The sequence below is a fragment of the Cibotium barometz genome, chromosome 17 (genome assembly GCF_041138505.1).
Source record: "Cibotium barometz isolate CiBa-2024 chromosome 17, ASM4113850v1, whole genome shotgun sequence".
Taxonomy (NCBI): Eukaryota; Viridiplantae; Streptophyta; class Polypodiopsida; order Cyatheales; family Cibotiaceae; genus Cibotium; species Cibotium barometz.
The window spans coordinates 7,418,933-7,445,865 of record NC_141062.1 but is presented as its reverse complement, the minus strand read 5'-3'; the positions used below and the strand labels follow the sequence as shown (position 1 = coordinate 7,445,865).

Sequence of the window (26,933 nt, the reverse complement as noted above, 5' to 3'; positions counted from 1 at the left end):
CCTGGTGCCTCTGTTGGAGCAATTATTAGCCGTGAACTCGAAGATAAGCAGAAGGGTACCCATGACCAGGAGTATGAGCGCAACGAATTGCTCAAGTCCTTTGGCTACATAGGTGGCCAGAGAGTCGTTGTCTTGTTTGACAGCGGCAGCACGGAGGATGTGGTCACGGAACAGGCCGCTAGGCGTGCCCGTTTCGTCCTGACTTCGGTGGACAAACAGGTTGAGGGTTTTAGCACAGGCATGACAACAATCGGCTCTTGGTGCTAAATTAGTTACTCAGGGCATAGAATTTGTGCGTGATTTTATGGTTGCCCTTCTTGTAGGAGCAGACATAATCTTGGGCATTCAGTGGTTTCACAAGTTTCTTCCTGATGTTAAGTGGGACAAGCACACGTTCCAGATCAATCCGAATGTGTCAAATGCCCCAGTGACCATTAAGTGTGAGTCAGGAATTTCGAACTTTCCGCTCATAAGCCACTTGTAGGCTAAGCGAGCAGTTAGGAAAGGCGCACATTGTGCGATGATATACATCCAGACAGCCCATACGGTGGCCAGTGCTTCCGAGAAGTACTCGGCTCTCCATGAAAAGTTCCAGAAGTTTTTTCTTTGGGACAGTCTCCCTCCCTAGCTCCCCCCGTCCAGACCGGAGGACCACAAGATTGACCTCCTCCCAGGCTTGGAACCCCCGATCAAGTTTCCGTATCGCCTTTTCAAGGCAATGGAATCGGAGTTGGACCGCCAACTCCAAGAATTGTTGCAATCTGGCTTCTTCTGCCCCAGCGTGTCGCCATTTGCAGCACCGATCTTATTTGTCAAGAAGAAAGATGGGTCTTCTCGATTGTGTGTCGATTATCATGCACTCAATAAGCTGACTATTAAGAGTAGATTCTCGATGCCTCGAATAGATTATATTCTTGAGAGACTGAATGGAGCAAAGGTGTTCTCGAAACTTGATTTAAAGAGTGGGTACCACCAAGTGAGGATTGTGGAGGAGGACATCCCCAAGACAGCCTTCCGTATGGAACGGGCCCACTATGAATTTGTGGTTATGCCATTTGGCTTGACGAACGCCCCAGCTACATTTAACCGCATGATGATGCGTAACCGATGATGATGCGTGTTTTCCGGGATTTGATTGGAAAGTGTTCATATTTCTGGACGACATATTGGTTTTTTTAGCTACGGTTACGAGCGTTGGAGGCATTCAAGAACCTCAAGGTGCCTTTATCAGAATCGCCTTGCTTAGCACTTGCCTCGTGGAACGAGCCATTTCAGGTGATCACCGATGCAAGTAACATCGCAATTGGCGGTGTGTTACAATAGAATGGTCATCCAGTAGCTTACATGTCTCGTAAGTTACTGCCCGCAGGGAGAAATTACTCAATCTACGATCGTGAACTCCTTGCAGTTATACAAGCCTTGAAATATTGGAAACATTTTCTGTATGGCCGTGACTTTGAGGTTCACACTGACCATTAGGCATTATGCTGGATTCAGACAATGCCAAGTGCAGAGTGGAGTGATCGACAAAACCGCTGGAGTTAGATATTCCAACAATTCGGTGGTATGATTGAGTACCTTCCAGGAAAGGCCAATCGAGTGGCGGATGCTTTGAGCAGGAAGGGACAGGTGACTTCGATTCAGACCACTAGACTCGATCTTGTTGGTGCAGACATATTTCAGACTATATGCCTGCTAGACAGATTCAGAGAGATGCCACAGGACAGATTGTCATACAGAGCTTTTGAGGCATCTAGACAGCTGGCTGAGGCAGGAGACAGAGGATCATGGTATGCACAGGTCACACATTGGTTCTCACAGCATGGCCTAGACATGGATCATCTACCACCATTCCAGTATGACAGGGATGCACCACATATCCGTCTCTCTCATAGTGAGAGGAACAGAGTATTGAGACAGGATCTATGGCAGCTCTATACACGAGAGACATGGATATCGCCTACACAGCCTCTTCCACCGCCGAAGATGCTATACTACAGAGATCACTTCATGAGTATCACTGAGGATGGATTTATAGAGAGGCCTAGATACATGGAGGGCTTTTTACCACACGGCTCCCGAGTGGCTATTGGTCAGCTCAGAGTTTCATCACACCGATTGGAAATTGAGACTGGCAGAGCAGCACGGATCCCTAGAGAGGAGAGGGTATGCAGACTGTGCAGAGAGGAGGTGGAGAGTGAGGAGCATTATGTATGCAGATGCAGAGCATATACAGCCATCAGAGAGAGATATCCCATTTTATTCAGAGAGCCACATTCCCTACGCCAGATCTTTGAGGCAGCAGACCAGCGCATACTGGGGAGATTCATTCTAGACATATAGCGCCACAGAGAGACATTATTACATGCTCAGACAGCTCCAGAGGGGGGGCGACAGACACAGATTACTACATTTTTTCAGAGATCCATCCCCCTTCCAGCCCCTACACGGCAGGGAATTACTCTCCAGAGAGCAGAGACACTTAGAGCCCGCAGGAGACAGAGGACACTTGGCTTTCACGCCTATACCAGAGAGAGATGACAGAGATCAGAGCTCAGTTTCACAGAGAGGGTGCGGAGCGTTTGGCTCGCTTCAGAGCACACCCAGGCATGTTCTTCAGGGAGCTGTGGACACCCCCTTAACTGATGTATACCATTTTATACCCCCAGTATGGTACATGATGGAGCTAGCTAGGTTGCATATCATGATTGTATACTCCATGCATATAGCTTTGTATTCTCCTAGTAGTAGAGCTCCATCTCCTGCACACCCAGATTCAGCTTTTTTGTTCAGTACTTTTTCATTTTGTTGGGATGACAGAGGATACCCCATACAGGTACTCCGATTTGTCTCATAGGCCGAGTTCGGTCTTTTGGAAGACGTTAATAAAATCTTTCTTTCTTTCTCTCTCTCTCTCTCTCTCTCTCTCTCTCTCTCTCTCTCTCTCTCTCTATTTTCTGCACATCTTCATTCAGTTTTGTGCGTTAATTCGGTCGCGAAAAGTGTGCTGATTTCTGAGCATTGAAGTTACTGATCTCCCCTGAAGCTTCCGCATGTTACACATATGCTTACGTAGTGGGCCTCTGTCTCAACCTTTGTATGACAAAGCTAACATATCCTGTCCTCTGGTGCAGCTACCCTTGGCCCATATTTGGTTGTCTCCACTCACAACTTAGGGGATGAGGTGCGGATCTGTCCAATTGCACATCGCACCCCAAATGATAGATGTGTGTCCATGTAGTGCGGGCGTGTGATGAAGCCGTCCTCTGTCAAGCGAAGAAAATGGTCCTTGTAAAAGGCCATCTTCATCTCGAGGGGCTGGACGGGTGGGTGCCAAGTCCTCTGAGTATCCAATCTCATGGTGTTCTTCCTGATAACCCTTTTCAGCTCTGTGCGGTTGAGAGCAAGGATGGCGTCTCTATGCTATATTGGAACGGAGGGAGTGCCTCCATCTGCATGCCATGCATACCAAACCAAGTGCTCACCTGGGCATGCCAACATTACGTGTCTCTGTCTAGTGCCAACTGTCTCGAGGAGTCTAGGGCAAGCCTGGGGTATCTGTTTGGTGGGAGCTCCCATAATCTGTGCCAGTATGTCACCGTCTGGAAAATAGCCTCTGTCACAATCGGTGCAACCCTATCTCTGCCCGCACAATCTCGTGTGGCACTGATGGCTTACTTCTAATCATGCGTGAGATCATCATCACTAGCGGCCTCTCCATAGGCTTCCACCCATCATATACATCCTACGTGTCTACCTCAGCTGGCTCCTCCCTCCGTCTCCTCCTGTGTGGTATAAACTAGGACCCCAAATGGGAGCTCCATATAGTAGTGCGGGTGTGACTATTGTGTCAAATAGCCAGAGCTTCGTCCTCTGGTCCTGAAAGTGTATTTGTGAGCACTACCTCTCAAGTGAGCCCAAGGGTGCATAGCCGTGCATCAATTTGGTTTCGGCTGCCATCCGCATAGAGAAACATGGTCCGGTAAAAGTGATCCCAAGGTATACATAGGAGGTCACATGCTTCACTGGCTCCCCACTATGTGTAAACTGTTGTGCAGATCTGCGTATCCACTGCGAGGAGGTGTTAAAGATCATAACATTGGTCTTCCCAAGGTTTACGGTGAGGTCCTGATCCTCCTAAAAGGCCTGTAATGCATCCAAGTGTGTCTGCAGCCCCTCTGGTGAGTCATAAATGAGGACAATGTCATCTGCATACAATAGAATGGGTATCAAAACTCCTGCCAAAAGTGCTCCTGGACCTCTGTGTCTGTCCATGTAGTTAGACACCTCATCAATGTAGAGCCCAAATAGAGTGGGAGATAAGGGACAGCCTTGTTTCACCCCGATAGTGCTATGTATCTCCTCTGGTTCCCCCTTGGGGCCCGCACTCTGCCAATGACAGACTCATAGAGTGTGAGGATCCCCCAAAACATCTTTGTCGGTACTCCCATGTCTTGCAATCTCCTCATCAATCTGGCCCGTGGGGCTGTGTCAAAAGCCTTGTGGAAATCCACAAAGTAGTAGTATATCCGGTGCCCCTCCACAATGGTACCCCATAATGTGAGGATGTGGTCCAGTGTGGAGTGCCCTCTCCAGAAGCTTGCCTGCCCTGGTATTCTAAGTCTCTGCTCCTCTACCCATCTGCTGAGCTCATGCTCCAAAATCGATCCATAAATCTTGGCCAATGTGTGACCAATCATAATAGTCTTGGAGTTATCGGGATCCATGGGGTCACGTGCTTTTAGAATGGGACAATGATATTAGAAGACCACCTGGCAGGGAAACCCTCTCATAGGGCCGTGTTAAACATATGAACTTGAAGTGGAGCCAAAACATCCCTCGCATGTGAGAAGTGCTCGGCAATGGGCCCAGCATGATCCTGTGCTCTCCCATTCTGCATCCTGTCAATAGCATCTCTCACCATGCTCAAGTGGAAGGAGGAGGAGTGGGGGGAGGCGAGGCTCAGGAGGGTGGGGGAGAGGTGGTTGTCCGGGGATGTGGTAAAGGGAGGTGGCGTATGCATGCCATATGTTGGGTGAGGTGATCGGGGTTGGTGGGCGACGATCTTGGAAGAGCCTCCAAGCCTTCTTACAGTCCCGTCCCAAAAACAACTAGTACAATTCTTGCTCGAGGTGAGCTAGGTAGGCTTGCTTCTTCCTCCGTACGAGACAACGGATGATTTGTCGTGCCTGTTGGTGAGTGAGGGTGGCCGCAGCAGAGGACATAATATGCCAGCTTTGGCACACATAGCCCGAGACAGAGGATCAGTCCAGGCCAAATTAAGCTGCTCTGATACAGTGTTAGAAATGAGGAATGCAGGGCTTGATCTTTCTCTTCTAAAAACTCAAATCAGATGTACGTTGCAGAGATGAGAAAAAACAGGTTTTTACCACTCAGTAATCACACAGTTTCTATCAATCATCATATCTCTAGTTACACAGAGCTTTCAAAACTGCCGCATAGGTAACATGCAATCTTCACGTTTTTTTATGGAAAGAACTACCACAAAGGACCTTCAGTTCAGAGATCCATTTGATCCACCTAAATATGATCCGACCCTAAAGCACCACTAGTCAAAAGTTTCTAGACCTATTTGCATGGTAAAGGTCAATTTTCATTTTTCCTACCTATACTAACTGCAAACCCTGCTCTCTCTCACAAATCAGGGCTCACAAATACAAGCTTCCTAACAATCTTTTCTATTTACAGAAAATAGACAAAAAACCTACTGATCACATTGTGCCACTAGTCAAAAGTTTCTAGAACTACTAGCATGGTTTTCCTACCTATACGAACTGTAATCCCTGCTCTCTCTCACAAATCAAGACTCACAAATACAAGCTTCCTAATATTTCTAACTCCAACAATCTTTTATATTTACAGAAAATAGGAAAAAAATCTACTGATGACATTGTTCCACTAGTCAAAAGTTTCTAGAACTATTAGCATGGTTAAAGCCAATTTTCAATTTTTCCTACCTATACTAACTGCAAACCCTGCTTCCTCTCACATATTTCTAACTCCAACAATCTTTTCTATAAGTAGACTTATGGTTCAGTAATGCCACCTGCAGCAATGGAAGTGTGTATGTGTACAAGCATGCCAAAACTACTAGTGCTAAAGTTTGATCCATATGCTGACTCCACCATGGGAGTTAAAGGTACTGAGTGTCGGTCTTACTTGGCTTGGTTTTGTTTACCTTTTGATATGTGAAATCTAGGGCTGTTTCGCTGCAGCACAATTTTATTAGTAATTGTGGTTCTAAGTTCTTTGTATTGAGTGTAAACAATGTTAAAAAAAAAAACTATATTGAGTGTAAACAATGTAATTATTTCTGTTTTTTTAGCCATTTGTCTGAGACTTTACAGTTATCTTTATTTACACGGGTTGTTTTTCTTGTTGCCTACTTTTGTCTTTGTTTTCTTTGTGACTCCGGACTACAGTTCAAACTTATACAATCTTTTGCTTTTTGCAGTCCTTGTCTCTGGAGTCTTACTTGGCTTAACCTATCCAAAGTTAGGTCAGCAGGTCTTTCACACTGGTTTATCCAAGTGGGCTACATTTGGAGTGTTTTTGATCTCTGGTGAGTGAAACCAGGACTCCTGATCTGAGCTTTCCAAACTGTTTGTGAGGCTTATCTTTTTTGGTGGTACAAAAAATTAGTCCATGCAAGATAACTGCAGCACAAGTGATAACATGAAGAGATACCAAGGTGGAACGACTTTCAGTACTATAATCTACATGAGAGAGACATGAACATTCTAACTTGTCTTTCTAAAAACTATAACAAGCGAGGGACAAAGAGCCTTTTATAGGAAGGCTCAACCTCCTCTGATAATTTGTCTACTATGGTGTCATATCTTTATGCATGAACCTGCACCTACTCTTGGGCAACCAATGACGTGAATGATGCCATAGCATATAGTTTATGCTGTACATGATGGAGTTAATAATTTGAAGCTTTTTGTGTTGACTCTCTTGGAGTCAAGATCACACTTTGGCTTTTGTTTGGGGAAATAACGTGACCTCCATTTGTACATCTTTCCGCATTATTAGCAGACATGTAGATTTCTTATGAAGTCTTTGTCCAAGTTGCGGCTGGCTGTAAATTCTTTCTATCCAAAGTGGTGCATCTACCCAACCAGCTTCTACGTGTATGTGTGTTTTCTCTTCAGTGCTAGCCTTTATTCTGGCGAAGTCTACCCTTCAATTCTGGAGAACTCAGAGAAACTTAATTCAGTGGTTCACCTATGAAGATTTGTATACAATGGTGACATATCTTTATGCAAGAACCTGTACCTACCCTGAAGGCTGATGATGGGAGTGGGAATGTCCTTGCACATAGTCTATGCTATGCATGATGGAGTTGATGATTTGAAGCTTTGAGAGTACTCTTATGGAAGTCAAGATAACACTTTTGGTTTTTTTAAGCTTGGGAAATGATCTGAACTTTCCATTGAAATGTATTAACCTCCTCTGAGGAGCACCACACCCTTATCTTTTTGATTAATTAAAGGGGACACAACCCTACACTAGAGATACTTGCCCCTTTGATCAGTCACAGGGTTATTTGACTTTTAGCCCTAGATGCTTACATAATTGCTTGCATCATCTGAAGCCGCATTGGCATGCTAACATGGGATGCTAATTGGACACATGATATGTTGGCCATCAATGCAAAGCTTTTGATGAGCTCTATGGAATGACACAATTACATGACAAGTTCATAGTATGACTAAGAGTAATTATGCATTATCTCCAACACCCTGCCATGATGCCTAATGTAGCATGAAGTAGGTTGATTGTCGTAATGTGCAACAAAGCCTTCTTTAAACCTATGAGCTTATGCAATTTCACTTTACTTCGTGTAGAACTGTCTTTGTCTTTGATCATCCATGCTTCCATCTGTGGAGGGAATCTGTTAGGCTCAATAACTTTGGCTTCGTCTACCACGTCCAGTTGTTGCTCATATGCAATCTCTTGCAACGCTTATGCATTATCTCCAACACCTTGCCATGATGCCTAATGTAGCATGAAGTAGGTTGATCGTCGTAATGTGCAACAAAGCCTTCTTCAAACCTATGAGTTTATGCAATTCCACTTTACTTCGTGTAGAACTGTGTTTGTCTTTGACCGTCCATGCTTCCATCTGTGGAGGGAATCTGTTTAGGCTCAATAACTTTGGCTTCGTCTACCTCGTCCAGTTGTTACTCATATGTAATCTCTTGCAACGCTGGACCAATTTAAAGTTGACATCTTGTCTTGACTTGTTGGCTTGCCTGGTACATGCTCCCTGTGCTTTTGCAAGGTGCTCCTTGATGGACTCAATGATCTCTGAAAAAGTTTTAGTAGTCTTGTTGGCCTCCAAGGAAGGTGACACCATTCTTGTAAGAAGTGACAAGAAACGACGGTGAAATACTGCCTCGTATGGAGTCCGACCAATGCTAGATGAATGAGCGTCGTTTAGGATGGCTTGAATCAAAGGAAGATAATCCTCTCACTTTGACTGCCTATCATGGCAATACAACTTGAGAACATCAAATGCCAGCTGATTATAGATTTCTATCTAGCTATCTGTTTGCAGATAAAATGCATTGGTAGATGCAACTTGGTTCCAAAGTTGTCTAATAATGCTCTCCAAAAATTTGAAGTAAATGTGGGATCCTTGCTTGATGCTATTGTCCTTGGTAATCCATCAATGGCGAATGAACATGCGAGCAATGTCTTTGGCTGTGGCCGTTTGCTCGCATGGGATTAACATGCAAAACTTACTGAATAGGACCACAATGGTCATGCATTGTGTGTGCCGAGATCCAAATGCAATGGGAAGAGGTCCAACAAACTCCATACTGATGTCTTGGGAAGAGCCTTCGAGATCTTCACATTTTGGCATATCTGGCATGCTTGGACATTTTGATTGACATCCCTTCTTATCTTAGGTCAATAGAATGATCGCTCTAGCTTCTGCAGTGTACTGTTGATGCTTTGATGACCCTCGACGAGAGAGTCATGGTCATCGTGAAGAAGTGCTTGTCACTTTTCCGTTAGCATACAGAGCTGGTTCTTGTAAAATAACCAACCATCATGGATGGCATAGTGACTTGGTTCTGATTGAAGGGCCAATTTGTATTGAGTCCCGAATTCCAAAGAATCCTCATACTGTACCTTCATACTGTCAAGCTCTTTTTCTTGTATTTCGAGCAGAGTGGACTCCTACAAATTTTGGATGGTGCCTTTACGACTTAGAGCATCGACAACGGGGTTATTCTTGCCAAGAATGTATTCATTCATACCTCCATCTAGCCCCAATAACTCTTTGTCATACACATAATAATTCTTTTTTGCGTCATTTAATTTCCGGCTATAATAAGCCATTGAAGGCTCTTTTTGTTAGAGGATAGCTCCTATGGCTAAATTGTTGGCATCGGTAATCACCTCGGAAGGATCATCCCATGAAGCCAATTTGAGAACCGAAGACTCGGAGGCAACTTTCTTCATTGCATAGAATGCCTCGAGTGCTTTGCCTGTGATGGACACTTTTTGCCGATGTGCCTTAAAGCCCTTGAGTAGATCTGTAAGAGGTACTGTAAGGTCGGGAAATTTGTCCATATGTGAATTGCATGCTTGATAGAGACCTACAAAAGAGCGGATCTCCTGAGAATTTTTGGGAACATCCCATGCAAGAATTGCTCTTATCTTTTCAAGGTCGAGGCTAATCCCATTTGCATTGATAAAATATCCCAGATACTGAATTTATTCTACTCCGAATTCACTTTTTTTTGCATTGATGGAGAGCTCATTGTCTCGCAAAAGCTGCAAGACCTTTTCAACTCCTGCTCATACTGCTCTGTAGTAGCAGAAAAGATGAGTATATCAGCTAAAAAAATGCACACACACTTTTCTATAAGCTTCACAAACACCCGAGACATCATCTTGCTAAACGTTGCTGGTGAGTTGATGAGGCCGATTAGCATCACCACAAACTTGTATTGGGCATGTTGAGTCCTGAAGGTTGTTTTTTGAATGTCAGCCATAAAGATCCGAACCTGATGATAGCCACTCATGAGATCTATCTTCGAAAAGAACTTTGCACCATTGAGTCGCTCAAGGATATACTCAATTTTGTTCATTGGGAACCTATTTTTCACTCTGAGCTTATTAAGTGCCCTATAGTCCATGCTAGTCCACGCATAATTGTGCGGACTTGTCGTTCTTTTGCACAAACAAGATAGGTGCAACAAAGGGCAAGGATGAGGACCTGATAAATCCAGCTCGGAGTAACTGGGAAAGCTGCTTCAGTTCGCCCTCCATTGCATTGGAAAGGCAATAGGGAAACTTACTGGGCGGTTCTTTCCCGGGGACTAACTCAATGCGATGATCCTCAAGGCGATTGGGTGGGAGTTGCGGTGGGAGATTATGCTTTAGCATAATGTCCTGAAATTGTGCTAGGAGACCATTCAACTTTTGCGTCAAATGGGTTGCTGGTTGAACAACAGAGTGCTGGCTACGAACATAAATCAAAGCGCACTCGGATCCTTTTCTGATAGCTCTTTGGACCTGGATGTGTGAGATAAGTGGAACACCTGGAATGCTCCTATCCCCGCGAATCAAGACAGGCTTAGGAACACCATCAATAATAGTGAAAGTGTCCTACCTCCAATCAGGAATGGGTGCATAATTTCTAAACCACTGAATGCCGAGAATCATCACACCACAAAAGAGGTGAGACAATGAAGTCTCGCTGAAATGTGGCCTTTTGAACCATGAATGCGAACTGTTGAGCCTTATGAGATATGTGAGTGCGAAGACTGGGTGTGAACCCGTCTACGTCTACATGATGGGGTACAAGTGTACAACTCATCTTTTTAGCCAACTGAGGAGAAATGGCATCCTTAGAGTTGCCTATATCGAAGAGGACAATGAATTGTTGTCCCTTTGCTGTGCCATAAGCACAAATGAGGGCTTTCTTTTACCCCTCAACCTCACCCTCTTGCTTATCGTCAAATACCACTATGGGTATTGTGTTTAACGCGGGTAAGAGTTGGATGGTGTAAGTGGCTGATGTGAGAGGTGTAGGTGTAGCTGTAGCGGTGGCTACCGTCTCTCAAAAGCAAAGACATGAACTAGAAAAACACTGGCCACAACCATTAAACATTTTCACACATGTGGAAAATAATATCATATGGCACAGGACAACACATTGGGACCGGAACGGCCGTCCCCCCTTTGACGGAATTCTCTATTCCTCGGGAGTATTTTTACGACAAAGGATGCGGGTGATTAGCACCGGAATTTTCCACGTACATCTGATTTCCAATTAAAGAGAAATTGAACTTGCAAGAACACTGTTCCACAAACGCGCAAAATTCTACACTTGTAAAAGTCTTCGAGATTTCTCGTACTGTCTATGCTTGGGTCACCATGAAAACAGCTATGGCACCCAAGGGCAAATGCAAAACACTAATTTGTCGCGAAGAAACAAGCTCTCCATTTCTGCAATTCTGTTCTCAGCCCGTAAACACTTCACAGAAGGCTTGTGCCTGTATGATATGAGTCAGAGAAGCTCTGCTTATTCACATGACGGAGAGAGAGGACTGTAGGGGCTGCTATGGGGCTGTCCAGAACAGAAAAACAGCAAAGCACCACTTGTATATCATGGCAAGAGAGAAGGAGAGCTTCAAAAGCACACGCCCAAGCCAGCTATATACATATGCAAGTCGGCCTGAAAATAACTCCCCGTTGCCTTGTTTTGCAAGCTGACCAGCTCAAAATAACTCCCTGAGCCCTTTTTAGCAACTCATGGAGCTATTTATAGCTTCCAGGCGCCCCAACTTGTGTTTTGTCCATAATTCGTTAAAATAGTCTTTGTCCATAATTCGTTAAATAGTCTATCTCTGTTGTGTATTGACTTAACAAATTATTAGTTGTTGCTCACCTAACTTCAGTGAGTGTGTACACATATACTTATAAGCCTTATAAACCAATAAATGAATAAAATCCCATGAAACTTATGTTTTGTTGCCGTTTGTCAGGCATTTCCATGCCGGTTAAACCTTTGTAAAGGCTCCACATCAAATCCAGACCTCCAAAGGTGTCCTCTTCCATGTACAATGCCCATATCTCATAAATATGAGGTTGTACTTGTGCACACCAAATCATGTACGCGGGAAATCACAATTCATAGAGTTCCAGATTGTTTGGCAACCCATAATACCTTGGAAAAATTTCCCGTCCACATCCTTTGTAAAATAAGTTTGGGCTAATCGAACAGTATCCAAATCATAAGGGTGGACCAAATGGTGACATTCCCCCCTTTTCATAAGCAGTTGTCCGCAACTATAAGATAATAGTAATACATTAAAAATTTCAGTTTTGAGTAGCATATCTTATAAATGTCAGATCCATCCAAATCCAAGTTCTTGTCAAGCACAAGCATAAGAGCCAACTGTGCTGTTCCATAGAATAAGAGATCAAATACCAATAAAATCAAAGCCAACCATATGGCAAGAAATCCATAAATCCATTAACTGTACTGATCACGAGTCATTGCAACGGTTGTTCATCAGGATAGCAGTCTGTTCACGAGTCTATTCAAGAAGGACCTCTTCAACATTCAGCCAGCAAATGTGCAGTCCTACAGCTATGTGGGCTTGCATTAGTGGCCCGAAGAGTCTTCAGCAGAGCCTTGGATTGGTGGATAGTCAGCTGATGTACGGTCTTCCTCGTCATTGCGTTGGGCATTCATATCGCTTGTTTACACAAGCATTGTACAACATTCTCCAAAGAATAATATAAGCAAATACTCTTGCTTGCAGGGGGGGCCCTTCAGTGTGTATTTGTGACTTGCTATACTTGCTGTACCAGCCATTGTACCTACTGTACCAGCTATTGTACTTGTTGTACTGGCAGAATGGAGAGCTGAACCTGTTGTACCAACTCTATTGCATGAAGACCCGTGGTTTTTGGGGAAGAATCAGTACCCACATGGAGGTATTTGGATTAGATTGTTGGCTTGGCATTTATTTAGCCCATGTTCCGGCTGAATTTTATGGTTGCCTTGTGCTGGGTTGTGTTATGGCATTTGTAATATGTATATGGATAATCCGGCATCTCCTGTGGGGAGAGTAAGGCCCTCAAAGCTTGTACATGATATTATTCTCTTTGGGTAATAAAATACTCCAGGTGTCACATGTGCAAGCTCCACTTTCAACATTTGTGGATGTTTTGTCCAGCTTTTATGTTTTATGCAAAATGATGGAGTTGTGGCCGATTTCAGTGTTTAATTGCATTAATGTTCAAGTGTTTTGCGAAACCTTGGGGCACCCTGGGAAATTATAGCGTGTGGGACGAGAGACCTCATGGGAGTGCCCCCTTATCTTGAAATTCTCGGACCTTGCTAGCCAAGACGCCTTCATGGACACAAGGATGGCTCTCCGAGGGGAGAAGATATACCTAGGGGACGATCTCACCCAAACCCAAGTAGAGCATAGATGGGCAAACATGCCCAAGGTGCATGAGGCCCGCAAGGTGGGGAAGTGGGCAGTATATAGGGACAAACGAGTCATCATCACAAAGCGGCATCCCAAATAGGGACGCCGGGTTTGTGGGACCATACAAGTGCAGTTGGTAGTTTTGAACTGCAATGGGACACTATGGTCGGACATTGGGGGACTTAGGGAAGTTTTTACACACATGGCTTAGCCATCTTCAACGGGATGTCCCGTTGGCCTTCTTCCAGAGCTCTCACATGCTTCCCACATGGTGGAGGCTCGAGTACAGTGGATTACCTGATGGGATCTCCAGCTTTGGCCACATGCATACATACCTTCACCATTCCCACCCGCCCACTTGGAGCCGACCATGCCTCTCTCTCCTTCAACCTTAGCTTTTCCCGACCATCCTCACCACCACCGCCCATCTCCCACTACACCCAGATTCACTTCCACCATGATGGGGACTCCACTTACACTGACCATCTCTACCGACATCTAACATATGTAGACCCCAATGTCCCACTAGCCGACCTCACCTCTCAGCTCACCACAATCTTACACCTTTCTGCCCAAGCCGCTTTCCCATCCACCAACCAATCTACCGCCAAACCCCCCACTGGCACCATGCCCTAGAATGATTGGTATGACGAGGAATGCCGCACAACACGTGAGCATCTCTTACTTGAGGTTGCAACTGGCCAATCCGAGAGTGAGATGCTCAAAGAATCAACCAATACACAGCTAGACGTAAGAAACGAGCACATGTTAAGGGCCAATACAAGGGACTTATACCAATCTCTCAAAGGTGTGAACTGTACTGAGTGCTGGAAGAAAATTTGGAAGAAACACCCACCCACACCCATCACATCTCCATCCTTATGGCACACATATGCACGATCCCTATACGAAGTACCAGATCAGTCCCCCATCCCACCATCATCACATCCACCTTCTTCACATCCGACATAGTAGCCTGAGCCATTCAGAGACTCAAAAACGGTAGATCACAAGACCACAAGGGCCTCTTGGCAGAGCACATCTCCCATGCGGGGGAGACTCTGGCACCCCTCTTGGCCCATATGTTCAACCGGGCCCTTTCGGAAGGCTTCCCACCCACTTGGACAGCCCATATCATCACACTCATCCATAAAGCCAGAGATCCCATGGACCCCAACAACTACAGGACTATTTGATTGGCCACACACTGGCGAAACTTTATGGGTCAGTGCTCGAGTTCAACACACTAGCAGAGAGACATGGGCACAGAGCATCAGGGTAGGCAGGCTTCCGCAGGTCATTCTCTACTTTGGATCACATCTTCACCCTTTGAGCCATCATAGAGGAGGCCAGAGCACGACAACAACGGGTTTACTGTTACTTTGTGGATTTCCGCAAAGCATTTGATACAGTGCCTCGAGCCAAACTACTGAAGAGACTCCAAGATTTGGGGGTACCATTAGACATGATTTGGGGAATCATGGCATTATATGAGTCAGTCATAGGGCGGGTGAGATGCCCAGGAGGATTATAAGAGGAGATCTCCAGTACCATTGGAGTGAAGCAAGGATGCCCACCATCTCCCACTCTCTTTGGCTGCTACATCGACGAGATTTCGGCCTTCATTGATAGGGGGAAGGAGGCGTATCACTAGCAGGCATCCTTGTTTCCATACTACTTTATGCTGATGACATTGTGCTTATTGCAAATTCTCCAGTGGCTCTCTTGAGGCATCTTGACACGTTATAGGACTTTTGTGTACACCGGGATCTCACAGTAAACTTTGGGAAAACCAAGGTTATGTTCTTCAACACATCCCCTCTTTTCACATCTCGACTGAGTTTCACCCACATGGGTAGCCCAGTGGAGATTGCATACTCATATGTGTAATTGGGAGTCACTTTTACAGGACCGGTCTTTTCGATGAGCCATGCTGCAAAGGCGATTGATACGAGGGTATGCTTCTCTTGCTCTCATGGAGAGACAGTGCTTCCAGGCCCACTTCCAGGAGCCGAGGACCAAGATGTGTATTTGACACCTTGGTTACTCCGGCATTGATGTATGGAGCACCCTTTTGGGCACTTGATCTTACAACGACCAAATGGCCGAGGATAGAGAAGCCTCGGGTCATGATGCTGTCCCGTATGATATGCAGCAAACCATCGGTCCCACATGATATTATCTTGGCAAAGTTTGCTACAACACCCATGGTAGTAGAGGCACCCTTCTAGAGAGTCACATACATTCACAGGATCAGTGCTATGCCTCCCTGGAGACTCCCGATGCCTGCGCTATAGTCCTCCCAGCAGCTAGTAGCAGATGGGCACAAGTCATGGTATAGCTGAGTATGCACCTGGTTCACAAGGCAGGGACTCAGCATGGATCGCCTCTCCCCACTCCAGTATGACCCGGACTCCCCATTCATCAGGCTCTCTCAGGATGACAGGAACCGGGTGATCAGATATGATTTATTGGGACTATACATACAGGATACCTAGATCACAACACATGAGTCACTCTCACACAAACGACAGTACTACATAGATACTTTCACGAGGCTTACAGAGGATGGTTTCATACTCAGGGCTAGATATCTTGACATATACATGTCACATGCCATGTGGATTGCAGTGGGCCAGTTGCGGGTGTCATCGCACCACTTGAGGATAGAGACAGGGAAAGCCATGTAGATACCTCGTGAGCAGAGGATTATGCACTATGTGCCAGCAAGACGTTGAGTCAAAGGAGCACTTAATATGCAGATGCACTGTATATTATGGGAGGTTCCATTGTCTCTTCAGAGAGGGTTTTGGACCCTATCTAGCATCATGGATTACCCAGATCAGTGTTGTCTGAGCCTCTTCCTAGTAGAGCTTCACCGCCACAGAAACTCATTGATTAGGGAGTCGAGAGCAGTCATCTCCTGTCTGTATATTTACACTAGGGCCTTTGTTGTGGGTGTGCCTGCCCGGATTAGGTGTTTTCTCATTTTTCCCCACTCTCCATATTTTTCCCTATTTTTTCTGCTGTGGGAGGTTGTCCTGTGCATGTCGGCTACCTCTGTATGCTGGCCGACTGCAAGACTGTGTGCTCTGACACTGGCCGACTGCTCCTGCTTCTCCACAACTCTCCCTGAGTGCTGGCCGACTGTATGTAGCTGGCCGACTGGAGATGTAGCAAGTCGGGTGTCTTTATGGCTGCTATCGGCTGCCTTTTGTGCTGGCCGACTGGCTGATGGGGCCATATAAAATGGCCCCATGGCCCCCCACACTTTGTATTCAGTTTTCGGGATTTTCTTGTGTATATATAGCAGAGTTACACGCCTCTCTCTCTCCTTCTCTATTGCTGTTTTTCTGCAGTGCACTTGCTCTTGAGTTTTCAGATTCTGTCTTCATCTCCGCTGCATATTCTGACATGGTATCAGAGCTCTAGGCTCTTGATAAATCTTGGGAACTATGTGAGCAAGAGGGGGGCTGTTTTGTTGCTGATTGGTGGACTGTTCTTGACCGTTCGGGAAGAGGAGAAGCAAAAGGAAGGCGGGCTGATTTGCTGGATAGCCACTTGTAGGTTTAAGTTCTTTTTTTTCCCACACCCCCACCCTTTTCAGTTACACTCCCGCAATGGCAGATTTACTTGAGATGGCTGAGAAGCATGTGAAGATCCCGACACTCCCCACGTTCCCAGTGGACCGTCAGTGGACGGGAACAACTACTGCATATGGAAGGTAATGATGGAATCTGTTTTGGAGTCTTACGACCTTGCTGATTTCATTGTTGTTGGGGTTCCACAGCCGGAGTTAGAGGAAGGGGAGTTACCGTCGATTCGGAAGGAACGGAGGCACAGGCACAGTCGTGGGATCGTGTCAACGCTAGGGTCCGTTTTTTCATTTTCCTCAACTGCACACCGCAGGTAATCAATCATATCAAGCATATGACGCTGGCCAGAGGTATATGGCAGCATTTGGCTTCTCTCTATAACAGGGTATCGCCCATGAAGAGGATTTCCTTGGATGTACGGATGCGGGTGATGAATCCTGCAAAGTCATCGACGATGCGGGAGCACATCAACAAGCTGCAAGCTCTTCAGCATGAAGTTCTTTAGGCTGGGAAGGAGATATCATCTGAGGATATGGCCATCACGACGGCAAGGGGGGTAAGCATTCCTCTCATGTTCTTTACGTCTTAGCACCTGGTTTTAATCTATTGTCAGTGCATGAGGTATGCAAGACTGGCTTCCGGGTGGAGTTTGAGGAGCATTCAGTTGCTCTACGGGACCACGAGATTGGCCAGGTTGTTTGGAAAGGTGGCGTGGAGAATGGTATCTACGAACTCTCCGCACTCTCCTAATTGACAGGTTCTTAGGTTGGTGACTTATGGCACTTTCGGTTTGGCCACTAAAGATCGGTTCAAGGAGTGGCATGTGATGGTGGAGAAAGAGTCTGGATTGCAGGTAAAGACTCTCCGGGTTGAATTCTCTTCAAATGCTTTCGTGAGATTTTGTGCAAATCATGGCATCAAGAGGGAACTGGCCAATACAGGCTCACCACCAGAGAATGGAGTGGTAGAACGCAAGAACAGGACTGTGGTGAAGATGGCGAGGACGATGCTGGAGTGTTGTGATCTTCCTCATCCACTTTTGGGAGAGGCTGTGGCTATGGCTGTCCATATCCTTAACCGGTCTCCGACGACTTCAGTACCTAACATGACTCCCTTTGAGGCATACTTTGGCAAGAAACCTGATGTCTCCCATTTCCGTGTGTTTGGGAGCGATGCGTATGTACACATTCCGAAGAAGCAGAGGGGGAAGCTGGACTCCAAGTCCCAAAAGCTTATATTTGTGGGCTATAACTCTCTTTCCAATGGATACAGGTTGTTTGATCTAGAGAGGAATGAGATTGTTGTTAGCAGGGATGTGGTCTTTGATGAGCATGTTCCAGTTTCCACTGTTGATGAGCCGCCACTTCTTGGAGACCCGGAGGATTTTGATGATGATTCCCAGTCTATTGTTCCAGCTGGACAACCACAGTCAGTTCAGGAGGAGGTTGAGCCCCCGCAGCAGCAGGAGGCTCCGTGTTCTGTTCAAGTATCCAGGTGGTTAGTGGACACCCTTCGGGAGTCAGGTGTCACGGAGCTTCCCTCCGAATGGATCACAGAGGACGGAGCTCGAAGATCGTACAGAGTCCGTGACAAAAGTCATTCAGCGGAGCTTTTACAGGTAAACTATGCTTTGATGTCTCATATCATGCGGGACAAAGAGCCCACTTCCGACTCGAAAGCCCTTTCACAAGATACTTGGAGGAAAGCCATGCAGGTGGAACTGGATGCCATCGAGAAGAACAACACTTGGGAGTTGGTATCGAGGCCGTCAAAACGGTTAGTCATTGGTGTCAAGTGGGTCTTTAAGACCAAATATGCGTCGGATGGGTCGGTGGACAAACACAAAGCCAGACTCGTGTGGCTAAGGGTTATGCTCAGCGGCCAGGCATCGACTACGAGGATACCTTTGCACCGATAGCGAGGATGACCACGATTCGGATCGTTCTTGCCCTTGCTTCTTCTCAGAGGTGGCCTGTGTGTATCAGATGGATGTCAAATCTGCGTTCCTTAATGGTGACCTACAGGAGGAGGTGTATGTTGAGCAGCCTCCAGGCTTTGTGGTTCTAGGATTAGAAGGGATGGTTTACAGGTTAAGGAAGGTCTTGTATGGTCTTAAACAGGCTCCCAGGGCTTGGAATCAAAAGATTGGTTCCTTCTTTATTCGGAATGGATTTCAGAGATCGGTTGCAGATCCCAACCTGTATCTCTTTCGGGAACGCGGCATGGTTACGTTCCATAGGTTGTATGATGATGGTCCCACTTTGTATCATACGGCTTGGATTTGACATTCTTAGCTCATAGCTTTAGTCTTTGTTTTCTTTTGTACCATGATGAGATTACATGGACACTACTGTATCACTTTTGGTCTCATAGACCCACTGGGTCTTTTGAAACATTTAATATAACTTTCTTTCTTTCTTTCTTTCCCTCTCTCTCTCTCTCTCCACACTATGAGTACCTTTTATCCACCATAACCTTGTTGACTTGTCCTAACCCTAATCTCCCACAAATGGTATTAGAGATAGGCTCTCAAACTAGTGCCACCAGCTTGTTACTATTGCCCATTTTGTTGCTGCCAAGATCGGTGTGCCCAGAGATGCCATGTGTTGCTACCGCCCGTTTTCACTGCCAGGTTTGGGCGGTGCTAGTGCAGGGCACACCATTGCCACAGCCGGTCGGCGGTGCCACCAAACTCAGGTGGTGCTAATGTTGAGAGATCCGCCGCCTCCACTCAGTTCACCGCCACCAGTTCGCCGCCTTGTTCGCCTTGTTGTTGTGCCGCCCTTTGACCAATTCGCCACCGCTTCTGTGGTTTGCTCTTCGCCTATTGCTGCCCCCTTCTCTAAGTTGCCTATTGTGATCAGCATGGAGCTTGAGGCATCCACTCCCATGCTTGCATAAGGGCACTATTCATTCAAGGGGTAAACCTTCTTTTTCATCACGATCTCTACACCATCCATTAAAAAGTTATTTGGTATCGGGTTTCCAACCTGGCAAACTTCTCCTCATGCAGGAAGGAGTATAGGGTATTGTTTCTGGTGATGATGTAGATTCAGGATCCAAATATCTAAACCAACAACAGAATGAAAGAGCTATTGCTCTTATTGGATTCAGAATTTCAGTCTCTCAGGCTCTTTTGTGCCTCATATCGACTTCAAATCTGCTTCTTAGGAGATTTGGGAGAAGCTAGAAGCAATCTTTGGTAATCGTATTACTAACTCTAAAGTTTTCCTCAAGCTCAAATTTTATGATCTGAAGATGTATGAGAATGAAGAGTTAAGTGATCATTTGTGTCACCATTCGGTCCCTTCATTAGCTTTGATTAGTGTTTTGGGGTAAGCCCACATGCAGGACAGAACCATGGTGAGAACGGGGATTTTCCACAGGAGGAGGAAGCTGAAGCATTCATTGGCCCTGAAAGATGGTTGCAAAGCACAAGTATCATGGGATTTTAATCATTCATGTGACTTGCAAGGTTATAAGTCAATGTGTTCAGATATCATTAAAATTTGGCCTGACATATTATTATTTGGGCATGGATTTATGGACAGAAGTAGGCGCCTAGGGTTGAGGGCATGCAAAAACTTGGGTAGCAAGTTTGAAGATGCTAAAAGTGACTTCCACAGGCATTTATAGCTGGTCGACTTGCTTTTGGAGGTTGAAGCGATACTTTAGCTCTTCGACTCTATCTAAAGGGAGGGAGGGCTGATTAGTTAGAAAGGGGCCTGCTTTTGGTCACTTTGAGGGTGGCCAGCAGAGGAAGGAGTACACAGCAGCTGTTGGCCAATGTATACATGCACATACGAGAGAGAGAAAGAAAGAAAGAAAGAAAGAAAGATTTTATTAACGTCTTCCAAAAGACCGAACTCGGCCTATGAGACAAATCAGAGTACCTGTATGGGGTATCCTCTGTACGAGAGAGAGAGAGAGAGAGAGAGAGAGAGAGAGAGAGAGAGATCAAACAGCTCCTGCCGGCCCTATGCACTCATGCGCATGCCCCAAAAAGGACAGCCCCTCCTCCCTAGTCTTTCTTCTCAGAGTTAAGTCAAATCTGTCCGACAAAACTGTCCCAAACGGTCTTCAAATCAGCCCCAAAACAGTCCCAAAACTGCCTTGTAGGCGACCAACAGAAGACAGGCACCACAGAGCTGCAATCACCAGCTTCACAAACAGGTATCAGCTTCCTAGAGCTGTCACACATGTGGCCGTACAGTTGCTGTACGTTACCTACGCTCGCCTTTCTCCTATTTTGGAGCTGCCCGCCTACAGTGGAGACAACAGGCCGACAACTGTTGGTAGTTGTGCTTCTACTGGCCGCCTCCAAGATGGCCTCCTGCTGGCTGTACAGGCATGTGTATGCTTTGTGGGAAGTTTCTTAGGAACTGTGGAAAATATGGTGCATGACTACGTAATAAAGAAGTTCCTATGGGGAGCCGGCCGTTCCGGCTCAGTGTGCTGTCTATTTATAATTTGTGGCTTCCTGCTGTTATTCTTTGATTGTATTTGAAGTCTTTCTCTTCTGTTCCGGGTCCCCTTTTGGCTATAGTGGTATTAGAGCGCAGCTTTTCTTGGAAGAGCATATTGTTCTTGGGAATAGAAAGATGGCTAGGGGAGCATAAACTTCATCATTAGGAAAAAGACACTTTGAACAGATCTACTTTATCAGGACATGACTTGAAAGAGTTCTTTGAGAAGTTAACGGCTGATTATCAAAAACTCAAGAGACTCTTGGAGGAAACCTCCACTAAGCATCAGCAGAGTCTGGAAAATCAAAAGCAATACTTCTCCAACGAACTGGAAAAACTTCTGACCACGCGATTAGAAAGAGAAATGCTACTGAGACACTATCAAGATGATCCTTATGTGAGGAAGTTGGTACAAGCTAAGAGACAAGACAGAGACATCATGGACATTTTCTGCGACTTGGCACAGATGTATGCCGAAAAAACCCGACTTGGCCTTCAGATATCTTTGGGAGAATGGCGAAATTACGGTCCAGCCCAATGGCCAATTTCTCATTCCAAAACCTCATGAGCAGTACATGAACCGTTTACCAAAGGACTTGGATGAGCACTCTATGTTGTGAAGAAGGGGCCCTGTTTCTTCTATGTGACACCACTTGAGAAGCATCCAAAGATTAAAGATCCTCACACCTCCCTCTCTTCCTCTTGGGTTTGAGGGAAGAGCAACTCTTATTAGGAAGCTCCGTGCCAGGGTGAAACAGAATGTTGGTTTTGCATTACAGAGCGTACCTCCTTGCACTCCTTTGTGGCAGCCTGAGTGCACAAATTGTGGAGCAGTGGGTCACATGACGGTCTTTTGTCCTCACCCGATGACTACACATCAGGAGGCTTCGCTTGAGATATAGACTCTTTGACGATAGTCTTTAGCCTCTCTTGGAAGGCATATATTTTTGTGTAAAAAGGATGCTATTTTGCCAATGAGGTGATAGCTCAAGTGGTGAAGGTGTTTGCCTAGGACCAAGAGGTCTTGGGTTCAAAACCCCCCTTGGTGCTTCCTCAGCGGCATCGCCTGCGGGTGGATAAATAAGTGCCTACGGGTGGCTGTCTACGGATGGTGAAATTTGGTAACTATGGGAGGATCTCAGGCCAAAGGCCATCCTAAACACTTGTGCCCACCTCTCCTTCAAGGTTTGACATGAGAACACCAATGTGGAGTGCACGTGGTAGAGTAAACTTGCGCCCACCTCTCCCCCAACGTGTGTGGTCAGCGTACCAACACGGAGTGTACGTGGTAGAGTGAACTTGAGCCCATCTCTCCTCCAAAGTGTATATTTTGAATACGGACGTGAAAAGCATGTGGTAAAGTGGACATGATGCCTTGTTGGTAGGAGACTTATGTCTACGCCAAGGGTCATCTGATCTAGCATCTCTTTGGCAGGGGACTGTGTCTACGCCAACTGTGGATGCATTCACTCATGGAAGGGTGGTAACCTTGGTGAGTATTACCAGCACTCTTGCATAGAGTGCTGACCCGGGTTAGTGAAACATCGTGGAAGGGGAAACCCTAGCAACACGCACTCATGGAAGGGTCGTTGCCATGGTGAGTGAAATCTCATGGAAGGGGAAACCCTGGCTAGCATGTTTGGCTTCATGGAAGGGTCGTTGCCCTGGTGAAGCATTTGTACTCTTGTGGAGGGCACAAGTACTTGTGAAGAGATGGACATGTGAAGCATGTTAGGCTTGGGCATGCGTATGGATCTTAGGGGTGGTGCCCTTATGGAGTCCAATGGCATGGCAACATGTTTTGTGGCTATGTATTCTATCTATTTTCTTTTTGCATAGGAACTTGTAGCTACTTATGGATATATGGGAATTTGGGACACAGTTGGCTCTTGTGCATGTGTCCGACTCTTGATATAGCCGGTGGAACTAGTCAAAAGTTTTTTCTTTATACGGTTGGGTCTTGTGCGTGTATCTGATGGATATCCATTTGGAAGTGTAAACTTTCTTTTCTATGCTTGAATACTACAGACTCGCAGTGGATCTACCACACTTGAAGAGTATTCTGGTCGTACTAGGCTTATATAGTTGTGGACAACTGCTTATAAGCCGGAGGGGATGCCACCATTTGGTCCCTTCATCAGCTTTGATCAGTGTTTTAGGGTAAGCCCACACACAGGACGGAACCAAGGTGACAACGGAGATTTTCCACAGAAGAAGGAAGCTAAAGCATTCACTGGCAAGGATTGGCTCGAAGGATGGTCGCAAAGCACGAGTATAATGGGATTTTAATCATTCATGTGAGTTGCAAGGTTTATAAGTCAATGTGTTCAGACATCATTAAAACTTGGCCGGACATATTATTAATTGGTCGTGGATTTATGGACAGAAGTAGGCGCCTGGGGTTGAGGGCATACAAAAACTTGGGCAACAAGTTTGAAGATGCTAAAAGTGACTTCCATAGGCATTTATAGCTGGTCGACTTGCTTTTGGAGGCTAGAGTCATGCTTTTAGCTGGTTGACTCTATCTAAAGGGAGGCAGGGCTGATTCGTTAAAAAGGGAGGAGGGACTGTCTTTTATGGGGCATGCGCGTGAGTGCACAGGACCGGCAGCAGTTGTTTGTCACATGGCATCAGATGCACTATTGGTTAGATCCACACTTCTATCATTAGCTAAGGATTGAGACAGGTAGATATGGACCACAGAGAGTACCGACAGAGCAGTGTATATGTCAGCCAAAGACGGAGACGGAGGAGCACTACATATTCCGATGCCCCGTGTACTACTATGAGATTAGAGGGAGGTTCCATTGCCTTTTCAGAGAGGGGTTCGGCCCTCTTGCGAGGGTGATGGACTACAATGACCAGAGATGCCTAGGACTTTTTCTACTAGAGATATGCCGGCATAGAGAGACTCTCTTACGTGGAGGAGTAGCACACACAGGTCCTGTGTAGAGACAACTGACTGATTTCTTTGGGAGCACCACTTCAGCACAGCAGAGGCAGGGTCAGGACACAGCCGCATCCACATCCAGAGGGGTCACTCTTGAGCGTGCCTCTCAGCTATGTCGGGACAGACGCCCTGGACCTCGGGGTATCCGTCGCAAATCTAGATGGCATGGGAGGATTAGAGAGATCATCACAAATCACCAGTAGATACCCTCCAAGCAGTTCACCCCGGAGGAGCTTGTCTTCATGCTTTAGCGACCTATGAGGGATTTCATCCACTAAGGGCCGTCTATACCCTCACATTCATGAGCCTCACGCACCTAGAGATGTCTCTGTGTGGACACTTTCGTCCCCTCTTAGTAGCTTCCCAAGTTTCTCATGTTTCCCATGTTTCCCATTTTCCCATGTTACTCTTGATCTCTAGATCTATAGATCTTTTCTCGCTTTTTTTCTGTTGCACACCACTGACATCTGTACTTCATCTGACCAGATTATTGTAACTTTTGGTCTCATATGTCATTTTGGCCTTTTGAAGACGTTAATACAGATTTCATTTTTCATTTCATTTCTCTCGCTCTCGTATGTGCATGTATACACTGGCAGACAACTGCTGTGTACTCCTTCCCCTGCTGGCTGCCTCCAAAGTATCAAAAAGCAGGCCGTAAACAACTACCTACGCTTGCCTTTCTCCTGTTTCGGAGCTGGCCGCCTACAGTTGAGACAACAGGCTGACAGCTGCTGGTAGTTCTGCTTCTGCTGGCCACCTCCAAGCTGGCTGCCTGCTGGCTGTACAGACAGCCGTATAGCAACTGTAGGCCCACACGTGTGACAGGTCTGGGAAGCTGACAACTGTTTGTGAAGCTGCTGGTTGCAGCTGTGTGGTGCCTGTCTTCTGTTGGTTGCCTATAGGGCTGTTTTGGGGCTGATTTGAAGACAGTTTGGGACTGTTTTGTGGGACAGATTTGTCTTGACTTTGAGAAGAAAGACTCGTGCATGCTTTGTGGAAAGTTGCTCAGGAATTGTGGAAAATCCAGTGCATGACTGCACCCTTACCTTGGATTCTTTGTAAAAGCTTCTACGTTATAAAGTTCCTACGGGTGGTTAACCGTTCCGGCTCAGTGTGCTGTCTATTTATAATTTGTGGCTTCCTGCTGTTATTCTCTGTTGTATTTGAAGTGTTTCTCTTTTGGTCCAGGTCCCCTTTCGGTTACAATTTGGCCAAGCTTAAGCCATTAGTGTAGGAGCTTACCGGCTTGAAATGTGAGCCTGATGATGCAGATAAAATGGCAGTGTTCATCAAGAGCATGCGGGGATCACTCAATTCCTACAAACTTTAGAGGTTTTACGTGTTGTTGCTACTAATTTTGATGAATTGGTATCACTTTTAATTGAAAAAGACAGGAGGAACAAAGAGGAGAAAACCAACATTGGTATTGATCAAGCCTTCATTAGCACAAATAGGAATTGGAAGACCAAAAAGAAGATTCGATACAGATTCTGTAAGCGGCTTGGACACAAAGAAGCGGATTGTTTTAAAAAGAAGGAACATGCCAATCTCCTTGAAGAAGATGTTCTAGACTCTTTTGAAGAATATGGTGTTGATAAAGTTGAAATTCATGCTGCAACGGTCTAGGTCGAACTTCGAAGACCTCACTCTAGGCGAGGTCGAGGACGAGTGGGCTTTCTAAGTCTCTTCTCCCCTTCATCATTATGTGTGAGATGCGAAGTAGTGGACATGCACACAGATCTGTGTCTCAAAATAACACACTGTGCCTCCCTCTGATCAGCCAAGACCACTAAGCAGGGCAGCCATGAGCATACATCTAGCATAACTCAAGCACATGATTCAACATCTCAGCTCATACATACATGTACTGTCCAACCTCTGTCTCAACCCTTGTCAATCTGCCATACCCCTCCTCTCACAAGGGGCCAGATAGCTCAAATCTGCAACAGACATCAAGCAGTAGAAAGAGAGAGAGATGAACAGATGCGGAGCTTACCAAAATCAGCCCGTGAATTTGCACTGGAGGAAGCAACGGTACCAATCTGTACTTGCAGGCACTTGTTTCCACAACCCTGCTTCACACGCATGTACGTACTTGTCTGTACCCTCCTCCTTGCGTCCAACTATATGCTGTACTTGACTGTACAGATCTGAAAAACAGCCCTGTACCGGTCTGTACTGCCTCGGGATACGTGCCAGAAGTTATCCTTGCAGACACCGCCTGCAGCCAGCACTTGTACATACCTATACCTGCGCAGCTAGATCTGTCCAGAACCTGTCCAGCGCCGCCAGCAGGAGTACTGCTGTACCTGGACTGTCCGTACACTATACGGCAGTCGTACAGTGCTGTACCTGCTGTTGTACTTGTCTGCACAGCCTGTACCAGCAATTGCAGCTTGTCAGAACCTGTGCGCAGCCTGTCCAGCAG

General features: G+C 46.0%; 2 protein-coding genes across 10 annotated transcripts in view; both read left to right on the top strand.

Moving 5' to 3' along the window:
* LOC147629628 (Sodium Bile acid symporter family) overlaps positions 1–26,933 on the top strand; it is a 137,456-nt gene that overhangs the window by 49,189 nt on the left and 61,334 nt on the right. For all 9 annotated transcript variants that reach the window (XR_015267739.1, XR_015267738.1, XR_015267737.1 and 6 more), the window contains one exon: positions 6,476–6,583. Coding sequence is in view for 5 of the 9 variants with exons in the window: in XM_086811137.1 (XP_086667263.1) it covers positions 6,476–6,583 (108 nt within the window). In the remaining 4 variants the exon portion in view is untranslated. The remainder of the gene's footprint in view (positions 1–6,475; positions 6,584–26,933) is intronic.
* On the top strand, positions 17,651–26,131 carry LOC147629629 (uncharacterized). The gene is made up of 4 exons (XM_086811904.1): positions 17,651–17,939; positions 18,028–18,704; positions 21,782–22,020; positions 25,789–26,131. Exons 2-4 carry the CDS (start codon positions 18,081–18,083, stop codon positions 26,129–26,131), a joined length of 1,206 nt encoding a protein of 401 aa, XP_086668030.1. The 5' UTR covers positions 17,651–17,939; positions 18,028–18,080.